This window comes from Mizuhopecten yessoensis, unplaced genomic scaffold (genome assembly GCF_002113885.1).
Source record: "Mizuhopecten yessoensis strain PY_sf001 unplaced genomic scaffold, ASM211388v2 scaffold11181, whole genome shotgun sequence".
Taxonomy (NCBI): Eukaryota; Metazoa; Mollusca; class Bivalvia; order Pectinida; family Pectinidae; genus Mizuhopecten; species Mizuhopecten yessoensis.
This window is the reverse complement of record NW_018408920.1, coordinates 1,069,640-1,082,280: the sequence shown is the minus strand read 5'-3', so window position 1 is coordinate 1,082,280 and position 12,641 is coordinate 1,069,640. Positions and strand designations below refer to the sequence as shown.

Genomic DNA, 12,641 nt, shown 5'->3' with positions numbered 1-12,641 from the left:
GCACACCCATGCGTATACAAAATTGGCTCCCCTTCTCCCAAGGATGCTTCAGACCAAATATGGAACAAATCCTTTCATTCCTTCAGAAGAAGAAGGATTTTAAAGAATTTGTTATATTCCCCGTTTGGCCCGCCCCTCAGCCCCCAGGGGGGCCAGACCTACAGTTTATACAAATTTGTTCCCCTCCCCCAAGGATGCTTTTGACCAAATTTGGTCAAAATCTGCTCAGTCGTTCATGACTAGTAGCGTTTTAAAGGAAAAGTTGACGGACGGACGGATGACGGACGCTGCGGTATGGCATAAGCTCACCATGGTCCTTCAGACCAGGTGAGCTAAAAACCATGATCATAAGCCCAAACATCTTTGGCAGCTCTCCATTCCAACTATACCTCCTGGTCAAATATTGTTACCCTACATCTTGTCAACTATACCTCCTGGTCAAATATTGTTACCCTACATCTTGTCAACTATACCTACTCGTCAAATATTGTTAACCTACATCTTGTCAACTATACCTACTCATCAAATATTGTTACCCTACGTCTTGTCTAATATTGTTACCCTACATCTTGTCAACTATACCTACTCGTCAAACACTGTTAACCTACATCTTGTCTACTATACCTACTCATCAAGTATTGTTACCCTACATCTCGTCAACTATACCTACTCCTCAAATATTGTTACCCTACATCTTGTCAACTATACCTACTCGTCAAGTATTGTTACCCTACATCTTGTCAACTATACATGTACCTACTCGTCAAATATTGTTACCCTTTTGTTTGTTTGTTTGTTTGATTTTGTTTAACGTCCTATTAACAGCTAAGGTCATTTAAGGACGGCCTCCCCTGTGTGCAAGATGCATGCGTGTAGTGTATGTGTGTGTATTTTGGGAGGCTGCGATATGTTCGTGTTTGTCTCCTTGTGATAGCGCGGAACTGATGCCGACTTTATAGTGCTACCTCACTGAAACATACTCTACATCTTGTCTAATACTGTTACCATACATCTGGTCAAATATTGTTACCCTTCATCTTGTCAAACTTGAATAGAATTCATTTGCAGATTTAACATGATTTAAACCAGTTAACTCCAATTAAGGTCAAATCATCTATCTGAACATCTTCTGTAGATACCACAGCCGTAGGTCGTCAGGAACATGAGATGTCATTTAAATGTTTTATCCTACTTAATCTATGACCTTGAATGTAAGTCATTTGTGACCTGGTTCACTTGCTTCTTGAATGCAGGTCAAAGTCATTTATTTAAAAAAAAAAAAAAAACATTTTCGTTGAAAAGTATAGCTGATTGTAGTTACGGTAAACAGGAATTCCACGAGAGTGGAGGTGTCGTCTGCTCAGCGCTTTTAGTAAGAAAAGTGTTTTGACTTGAGTTATAGCATAAACAGATATGCCAACACACAAGAGAGTTGAAACTCGATAGAAAAACCCACAATATATGTTGGAACATTATTGCTTCTAGCATTACCATACAAAATTTGAAAGGAATTGATTTAAAACACAAAACAAGAGGCCCATGGGCCTTAACGGTCACCCGAGTCCTACAGTATTTATTTCTGTTGCTGAAAATATGTACCAATTTCAGTAAAAAATAATTAAGTATAACGTTAACTTAAGATAGTCAGGACCATGAGCTGATCATTCCTAGACTGAGTTTCAGTTAAATCGGCCTATTAGAACTTGTTTTTAAGTTTGCAATAGTTATTTTCAAAATAGAGGCCGTGGCAGCCAAGTTGGATTTCTGATTGACTCAAAAAATAACAACACTTTGTCAGGACCATGAGTCAATCATTCCTATCAAGTTTCAGTTCAATCGGCCCAGTAGAACTTGACTTTAAGTTTGAAATAGTTTTTCAAAATGGCGGCCGTGGTGGCCATGTTGGATTTCTGATTGACCCAAAAGATAACATCACTTTGTCAGGATCATGAGTCAATCATTCCTATCAAGTTTCAGTTCAATCGGCCCAGTAGAACTTGACTTTAAGTTTGAAATAGTTTTTCAAAATGTCATCCTTGGTGGCCATATTGGATTTCTGATTGACCCGAAAAATAACAACAACACTTTGTCAGGACCATGAGTCGATCAATCCTACAATTCAGTTCAATCGACCTAGCAGAACTTGACTTTAAGTTTGAAATAGTTTTTCAAAATGGCGGCCATGGCGGCCATATTGGATTTCTGATCGACCCGAAAAGTAACAACACTTGGTCAGGACCATGAGTCAATCATTCCTACAAAGTTTCAGTTCAATCGACCTAGCAGAATTTGACTTTAAGTTTGAAATACGCAATCATTTATATAGTATCATTCACAAACACCCGGATAAACCGGTGGCGGGACATTTTACCTCTCCCGATCATAACATACATAACGTCATAGTTATGGGTATTGTACAAGACGTCACGGATATTAACCGTCATCTCAGAACAGAGGAGAGTTGGATTCGCATGCTACTGACAACACAACCAGAAGGTCTTAACATCATAGCTTGATGGCCAACACAAAAAAGACAACCCGCCGCAAAACCTAATACAACTGGCAGAAAAATAAGACTACCGTGCATCAGATGCGGGAAGACATACGCTAGTCTTAGGAACCTACGGAGACATGCAGACGTAGTGCATGGTCTCATACAAACCATTGTACAAATGTAAACTCTGCAAATGAACATATGGGAGGGATGAAACTATAAAAAACACCTTAAGGACAAACATCCAGGATACTTCGTAGAACCGGAGACGTTTGAAGATCATACCAGAGAACAGGCAACCAAACCGGATAATAAACGCCCATTTGAGGCGCTTACTAAAAAACAGTTAGATCAGGTAAAATTTAGGATAAAACTAGAACACTGACAGGTCAGTAAGGGCCCCGTCTTGTGGCAATATACCCCCCATTATCATCAAGAAGCAATCTGCCCATATAGCTGAGCTTGACATTTGACATTTGGACTTCAAAAAGAATCGCAAGGAAGCAAAATATACATTTTACATGTACTATGATGTTAGTCTTGTTTTCTTCCACCTCCATATTTGCTGGGCTGACAGAAATGTAAATACCGGTGCAATACTCATTTGTTAGCTTTGATTTGTTTTGTTTCACCTTTTATACCTCCTACATCAAGATCCAGGGTAAAAGTCAGAGATCCACTTTGTCTTTGACCTTTGGACGCAAATGACCTTGACCATTAAGCTAGTGACCCTGAACTTTGGTCAGTTGACTTATTCTTTAATTCCGACCAACTTTGCTTCTTGATATCATAACAAAATGTTCATCAGGGAAAAGGTACAAAATTTAACCTTGACCTTTGACCCAATGTCCTTGACCTTTGGTCAGTTGACTCCTTGTTCAAATCTGATCAACTTTGCTTCATCATGTCATAACAAAATGTTTATCAGTGAAAAGATGCAAATTTGACCTTGACCTTTGAATCTAATGACCTTGACCTTTGACCTTGATTTTTTACCTCAGTGTGTTTCTTTGTTTTATTCTGAACAACTTTGCTTCATAATGTCATAGCGAAATGTTCACCAGTGAAAAGCTACAAAATTTGACCTTGACCCCTGACCTGATGACCTTGACCCTTGGTCAGTTGATTCCTTGTTTAATTCTGATCAACTTTGCTTCATCATGTCATAACAAAATGTTCATCAGTGAAAAGATGTAAAATTTGACCTTGAGCTTTGAACCTAATGACCTTGACCTTTGACCTTGATTTTTTACCTCAATCTGTATTTTTGTGAACTGAACATCTTGACCAAGTTTCATGTACATCGGTCAATAAATACCAAAGTTATCAGCCAGGAACAGAATTTGTGGACAGACAGACAGACAGTCAGACAGACAGACAGAGTGATTACTATAGGGCACCCGTATCTCCAATACGGGGCCCTAACAAGGACAAGGGATGAGCACAGTAGGACCAACTTGCAAACAGTTCAGGCCAGTACTGGATGAGACTCTAGAGGCGCTCAAGGCGGACCTAGAACTATCGGACAGTGAAGACACAGCATCCACACCTAACACATCAGAAGGAGACAACGCACTCGTAAACTACAGGACTTTGGGATATGTCAGGATGAACATTATAATATATGTTAATAATATTTAGGGATAAAAGAATCTTGCAATTATGTCAAATTTTATACACACATATATAAACAAATATATATATATAGATTTAGAAATAGTCAATGAATTGTATGTACCTAATAGTATTTCAGAAACTGATACTATAGACTAGATAATGCTCATTTATTAATAATAACCGCGATGGAACTTTCTAGAACATTATAAATAGGTAACATCACGTGACGTTACCTGTATTACGTTACAATATCCAATATAAATGTGCCCAGATTTTTAGTACTTCAGGGGACACATTCTGTTATGAAATCGTCCTGAAGAAGCCCACTGTTCGGGCGAAACCGGTAGACATACCTAATAAAGAAGAATCAACTTATCCTGAGCTTGTTGCGATTGACACCTATTCTTATGAGCTATACAATATGCATGCATTCCCACCTATAAATAATTGATGAATTTATTGTGTAAAGTGCACACTCTTTTAGGGGAAAATGATAACAATAAGGAAGGGGTGCACACTATACACGGAAACAACCCAAAACCAGTCCCTGGGGGCAACCAAACATTTTGAAAATACTCCCAGGAATTGACTCATAAAATTTTGTATAATAATTCATGATTGAATAAGCTATTTAACCATTACAAAAGGTATAATTTAAAGTCCTTGTTTCACAATAACGTCAGATAAATAAACTACTGATGTACTACAATAGGACAAACTCACGGTGTCACATCCTCCATATACAAAAACATTAGTCCTCCTTTGCTGAAAGATGCTCCAGAACAAATTTGGTCAAAATCAACTGAGCTTAATTATTTATTAAGGACTAGTAGCGTTTTAAAGAAAAGTTGACTGATGATAAGACATGGGATGCTGAATCATGGCATACACTCACAGGTTTTTTGGACCAGGTGAGCTTAAAAGTTTGTGATTCTTACACAATTAGTTATTAGAGGTGCTGTAAATGAGAGATAATTTCTCATTAGCGCCTGGAGTATTTTTACACAAAAAAATTGAGAAAGAACCCCTCTGTACATAATTCTTAGGAAATAAAGTCTGCCATTTTGTTTTTCCAATCAGTGTCAAAAGTAAACAAGCACAACTATAGGCCAAGGGAAACCTTCATATTTAATTGGAGACAGATCTCTCCAGTTTTTGTAGGAAATAAAAAAAAAAAAAATTAACTATCAAAATCCAAGAAAGCTGCTGGTCAACCATTTCGTTTTTTCTATCACCTTTAAAAGTAAACATGCACAACTGCATGGAGACCAACGGGGACTTTAATAGTAAATTTGAGAAGGATCCGTCCATTACCTTCGTAGAAAAAGTAAAAAAAATAAACCTTACCTACCAAAATCAAATATGGCCACTGGTCGGTCATTTTGTCTATCGGATCAGTCTCAAAAGTGATTAAGCCCAACAAGGTCCCAAGGGAACTTTATCACTATTGAGAAAGATCCGTCCAGTCTTCTCTGAGAAATAGCAATATCTGAAGTCTTCTCTGAATTGTTAGCCCAAACAGATCAAGTGTTCCCTGAGTTAGTAAGGCCAAATAAGATCAAGTCTTCCCGAGTTGTAAGGTCAAATCTGATCAAGTCTTCCTTGAGCTCAAAAGCCAAATCTGATCAAGTTTTTTCTGAGCTCGAAAGACAAATCTGATCAAGTCTTCCCTGAGCTCAAAAGCCAAATCTGATCAAGTCTTCCCTGCGTTGTAAGGCAAAACTCATCAAACAGGGTACCACAGCTCTATCATGAGATGTATGGCATGTTTATGATTTACTTAAACAGCTGAATAGGACCATCATGATCAGTTGATAGGACATGGCAAGTTAATGATCCCAGAAGTAGATTTATAACATTGATCATATATAGCTGTGACATTGACAGAGTTGTGAAACAAGTGAATGAACGGCTACTGTAATAATTGTATTAATATTTTGAAGATTAAAGAGTTCTTACCTGTTCACTGTAATCGTCAGGTAAAAACACATCATCATATGCTTCATCTCCATCATTTTCAAATTCCCCCATATCATCGTCTGGATAATCTTCACCTCCACCAGCCTCCAGAGACAGTGTGACCTGCTTTTTGCCCTTGGGAGGCGTCATGAAGGATAGGGGTTTGTCTCCACACCCGAGGGCATCATCAGCCCCGGGGAGCCCTGTCTTATCCTCCATGACACAGCTGTCCTTCCCAGTACAGATTTTCATGACTCCTGTGGAACATACATTGTATATGGTACAAACACATGTAAACATGACAAAGGCTCCATTGTTTGAGATTCCGTACTACATACATATTTATTACCAGGAGCAAAGACAGTAAGAACAGAAAAGTAATGATTAAAAAGACCTGTCAGTTTACATTCAGACTAGATTTCCCCAAGGTGTTGACCAAGACTCTTCCACAAAAAGTTCCACTGGAAATTGAATACAAGATCTACTAGTACAGTAGTATGATATTGTGCACCCAATGGTAACATAAACAACATTTCGCACTCCTGATGGTATAATGAAGCCCTCTTCAAAAACTTAAAAAATATGCCTAAATATTTTGTTTCTTTGCATGAAAAGGACTAAAATGATGTACGGAGTAGTAGAGATTAGGAATAGGGTTCAATCATCTGTGGCCAAGGAAAACTGAAGCCTTCATTCATTTTTTGGGGGGGAATTTTTTCGACAAACCTATTGTTTATGTAAACTGATATACAGGATTCTTTGTTTATTGGGTAGGGACGTTTAGGTGTCTAATCTGACAGGCAGAACAGCACACCATTATGTAAAGCATTCAAGTTTTTATAAATTTTTCCAACTACATCATTTTTTTATTTTTTTATCACCATCTGCCAATGTTGTAGCATATGTTCAATGCATTTTTCCTGAGAAGAAAATCAGAATTGGGCAGGGTTTTTAAAATGTACTTGTCTTAGTAAGTCATCACGGCCACGTGAAAATTGGCTTGGAGAAATAGATCTTTCGGTGTTAGTCATCTGTCGGACAAGTCCTTTTTACTGCTGATATCATAACTTAATTTTACATAAAATAAACTCATTAAAAATATGTGGAAAATCCAGACAGTCTGTCTTTAAAAATATCCTGAAAACAAACACACAAAATTGCGCAAATTACACACATTTTTATGGTAGTACAAACTTTGAATCTCGACTCAATCCAATCTTCATGAGTGAATTGATAATGTAAAAGAGTGAATTTTTTAGGCCCCTATTTTTGTGCCTAGTGGTTTGAACAATTTTCCATAACCCCGGATTGAGATAGGAATTTTTAATTATTATGCAAAATCGCAGCAATGAAATGATGGTCCTTTGACATACAGAATGACGTGTATCTAATTTATAATCCTAAATCCTCATATAAGTTTTCATACAGAATTATGTGTATCTAATTTATCATCCTAAATCCTAAAATAAGTTTTCATACAGAATTCCGTGTATCTATCTAATTTATCATCCTTAATACTCAAATAAGTTTTCATACAGAATTACATGTATCTATCTAATTTATCATCCTAAAACCTCATATAAGTTTTCATACAGAGTTATGGGTATCTAATTTATCATCCTTAATACTTAAATAAGTTGTCATACAGAAGTACAGGTATCTAATTTATCATCCTAAAACCTCATATAAGTTTTCATACAGAGTTATGGGTATCTAATTTATCATCCTAAAACCTCATATAAGTTTTCATACAGAATTCCGTGTATCTATCTAATTTATCATCCTTAATACTCAAATAAGTTTTCATACAGAATTACGTGTATCTAATTTATCATCCTTAATCCTCAAATAAGTTTTCATACAGAATTACATGAATCTAATTTATCATCCTAAATCCTCTAATAAGTTTTCATACAGAATTACATGTATCTATCTAATTTATCATCCTTAATCCTTAAATAAGTTGTCATACAGAAGTACAGGTATCTAATTTATCATCCTAAATCCTCTAATAAGTTTTCATACAGAATTACGTGTATCTAATTTATCATCCTAAATCCTCATATAGGTTTTCATACAGAATTACGTGTATCTAATTTATCATCCTAAATCCTCTAATAAGTTTTCATACAGAATTATGTGTATCTAATTTATCATCCTAAATCCTCTAATAAGTTTTCATACAGAATTATGGGTATCTAATTTATCATCCTAAATCCTCATATAAGTTTTCATACAGAATTATGGGTATCTAATTTATCATCCTAAATCCTCATATAAGTTTTCATACAGAATTACGGGTATCTAATTTATCATCCTAAATCCTCATATAAGTTTTCATACAGAATTACGTGTATCTAATTTATCATCCTTAACCTTAAATAAGTTTTCATACAGAATTATGTGTATCTAATTTATCATCCTAAATCCTCAAATAAGTTTTCATACAGAATTACGTGTATCTAATTTATCATCCTTAATCCTTAAATAAGTTTTCATACATAATTATTTGTATCTAATTTATCATCCTAAATCCTCATATAAGTTTTCATACAGAATTACGGGTATCCAATTTATCATCCTAAATCCTCAAATAATTTTTGCCTGAAAATGCACAGTATGTTAACCAGCTTAAAGGTCAAATCTGACATTCCCCCTAAGTCCATGACAAGGAATATATTTTACTTACAAAAAATACAACACATTTTACTATACCTAAATCCTGTGAATCCGGGAGCATTTCGGTTTTCCTAATATCAGAATCTAAAAAAATTCAATATGTCTGCAGAAAGTTCATATATTTATATATACATCCACTGGACACAAAACACTTATTAAGATCCAATATTTATCATCCTCCTTCAGTGTAAATCACAGGTCCTGAACTCCGTATCATAAGCAAGAATTGGTTATTTTGTCTATGTGTACAATCCCCCTGGGCTGCTGATGGGTCGAAAGCCATTATTGTCGACCCCAGTAAAGTTGAACTCTTCTGCGAACTGTGCAAGTTTGGCAATCGATAAATGAGAACATGAAAAAACGATTCTACTGGACCAAACAAATCTTCTCAATACTGGTTGGTTAAGGGTTCCTTATCAGAAATCTTATTGATTTTCAGATGAAACGATCCTCAGCAGTTAGAGTAAGGCATTACAATTATTGATATATCACCTCCGTATAGGTTTTTTGCCCTACCTGCAATTGCGGTCAATATCAGATTGTATAATGACTCGTAAATACCATTCCCTCCAGCTATTACAGTAAAAATTAAGCATGAATCATTAACATGTTCTGATAAATATTAGTAGGGTTTTGTACCAACAATTTCCGTGAAAAAAAGTGGTGCCATTAATGAGATTAAATGTTTTTTGAACTCCTGTCATTAGTGTATGTTTCCTACACCATTAGTCAGCAGCATTCTGTACGCTGGCCTACCTCTCGGTTTTGAAGGTTGGTGTAGATACCGTTATCAGTTACAATGTCGTACAATACAGCTGTTTTGTTAAGTATTCTGCAATCAATATTTTTTGTGTACATCATTGCAGAATTTATATGACAAGGAAATATGGTAGGAAAAAACAATTTACACAGCGACATTAACCTATATTCTCAAACAACACTGAATGTTATTGTTGTTCCCATGAGTGACGAAAGCCTAGAGGTATCTATCCTATTGCTTCCCTGTCTCAACATCAACACAGATGCTGACAACTGTTGATAAAGTCACTGACCCATGCATGCCCTGATAAACAGTATCTATGTACTGGTAATATTACTCCTGTATCAGGGTCAATATGTTGAAGACAGGAGACAAGCTATCATGTCCTGGCTGAGGTCACAAGGCCAAGGTCAGATGATTATATAAGCCCGCCATCATGAGCTTAGCTTGTTGATATTATTAACAAGATTCACTTAAAGTTAACATGTTAAGTTATATTCCGTTACATTGCACACACTTTGAGATACAGGTAAAGTCGAATTTGCTCAAGTGACCATCTGTATTAAACATTTATCTGTTTTATGCAACCAATTTTCATTCCTCCCCGACTTTTTTACCAGGTAATTTAACAGTATTAAGCCACCATCTGTCTAACGCGACCAGCGACCACCCAATACGGACCCCAAAGAATATGCGGGACCAGATTATGATAAACGACCACATATGATAAAATTTAGCGACCATTTTTGACAAAATCTTCCAAACAATCGTTTTTGACAAGATATGAAATAGCTGTGTGACTCTAAATTTGGAACTATCACCAAGTTTGAAGAAGGGCTTTTTTAATTAACAATCGTTTCACCAAATTCAGTGAACAAATTTGACAAAATCAATTTCCCAACTGACAACAAATTCACTAATGTGCCGACACCTTAATGTCATTTTTCTAACTGCCAATATTGTTGCATAAGCAGTGAAATATGGACGCCTATAAATCGTAGTTGAGTGGAGCCATTTTGATTGCACAAGAGTCCTGCTAGGCAACATATAGTAACCTTTAAACCTATGATATCCTTCTCCTGATTGGATGAAGTAAACTGGCAGGTTTTCATCCATAAGATCGGGTCTGTTTTGAGATGTTTACGCTAGCAGGCACTCTCTTGGGAAATAAATAATGATTATCAGTGCAAAATATTTATGCTAACACACATAACATTTCTAAATTCTCAACTTCTCAAAGACAAGTACTAATGACAATAATACTGGTCCGTTTTATGGCAATATGCTGTCGGCTTTTAATTTAGGTCAAATTTTAACTGGACTATCTTTCCAGTTTCCGTCTATAATAAACAAATAATACATGTGAACTCATCTGCTGGACCACTGCAGGAAGCACCATCATTCCAACGACACTGTCTTGTGCAATAGCTTAAATCAAGTTTGCTACTGAAAACACTGTTGTGTAGGTTGAGAACTTCAGCAAGTCTCCAGTGATTCTTCTTGAGCACTCTCAATGGTTTGATTACTCACATAATTATCACTTTACTACTGTTCAGTTAATCACCAGGGTCTGTATTCATGAAACCATTCTCATGCTCAAGTTTTTGTGCTCTATGCTAATTTCTTGCTCTGGTTATAAATTAATAAACAAATCTTATTTTGTCAATGATTCGGAAAAACAATTTGAAGAGACTTAAAGCAAAAAAACGTTTTCAATGTGTACGATTTAAGTGAGTTAAAATAAAGTTGGTCTATTGAACAGTGTTGTTTAAAACTACCTAGATACACATGTGTAAATGTGGGCTAGGAGTGGTGGTCTGTTTACAATAAGGTGCCGTTAGGTAAGTCATCCTGTAAGAAATACATGGTAAACTCAGAATTGACCAAGCTGTTATTTAACGGCTGGTTTTTAAATTTCCCTTGGGTGGTCGCTTAATACAGATTCCACTGTATATCCTTTAGCTTTACTACATATAGTCCAAGTATAGCCAGTGTTGGGGTCACTCCCAGCCCGCGAGACCCCATTAGGAACCTTTGGTGTTAAATGTTCTCTCTGGCTATTATCAACATTAATTTTGCATTCATTATTTTTACGTGCAGGAAAAGTTTCTCCAACAGACCACAGCTTGTTTTCACAAACTACCTCCACATCCATCAAAATAAGGTCAGATATCTTCAATTTTCTTTACCCCCAATAATTTTGAGAAAATACCTTATCATATCTAAAAGATCTACTGTAAATTTCTTTCAATACAACAAAAGAATGAGGAATTGGGTTTGGCCTTATGAATTGGATCCAATGAGTATGGCCTACCCTATCCCAAGTTTTACAATATTGAATTGATTATACATGTTACCCATCCCGAATTGAGTCATCATGCAGTATAGGAAAGCTTGTAACATCTACTTCAGTGCATCTCAACCAATCAAATGATTCACTAACCATGACTTCAAATCATAAAAGTCTAGATCTATACGAGCTGAACTGGCAGCAGAAAACTGAAAAAAACATGTATTTGTGAAGTGGGAGACGTGAACCTTTGCCTCACAGCAGGGGGTGTGTAATAAACTCAGCGTCCATACAGTCAGAATGACATATCAATCCATACTGCACCATGTGGTGATAGCTTTGTATGTCATTGTGGAGGTAGGCCAATATGTTAACAGCACTACTCTCAGGTGATTACAGTATTCAATGTAGATTAAATCTCTGGTAAGTCTACTAGAAACATCTGCTGGGTACTAGAGCACATGACAACTGCTTGTCTGTGGAATGATAAGGTATCAACTTGGTAAGCACATTTTTTTTTTTAATGAGCATAAATAACAGCCTTGTGTATCACTTATCTTAATACAAGGAATATAAAGCAAGTTACTAGTTGCTTTATTTCAATTTTATTGCATCGGTCTAAATTAATTTATCTCCAAACAAAATGCCTATATAAGTTCTTTTACAGAAATAAACATGTAGTTTTGAATGACCATTTTCAATTAACTTATTCTTATACTCACAACAGCCACAGTACTTACTGATCAGCCACAGTACTTACTGATCACCCACAGTACTTACTGGTCACCCACAGTACTTACTGATCACCCACAGTACTTACTGATCACCCACAGTACTTACTG

General features: G+C 36.2%; 1 protein-coding gene across 2 annotated transcripts in view; it reads right to left on the bottom strand.

Moving 5' to 3' along the window:
• LOC110440421 overlaps window positions 1–12,641 on the bottom strand; it is a 186,536-nt gene that overhangs the window by 156,008 nt on the left and 17,887 nt on the right. For both annotated transcript variants that reach the window (XM_021483490.1, XM_021483491.1), the window contains exon 3: window positions 6,071–6,327. In XM_021483490.1, coding sequence (XP_021339165.1) covers window positions 6,071–6,327 — 257 coding nt within the window. The remainder of the gene's footprint in view (window positions 1–6,070; window positions 6,328–12,641) is intronic.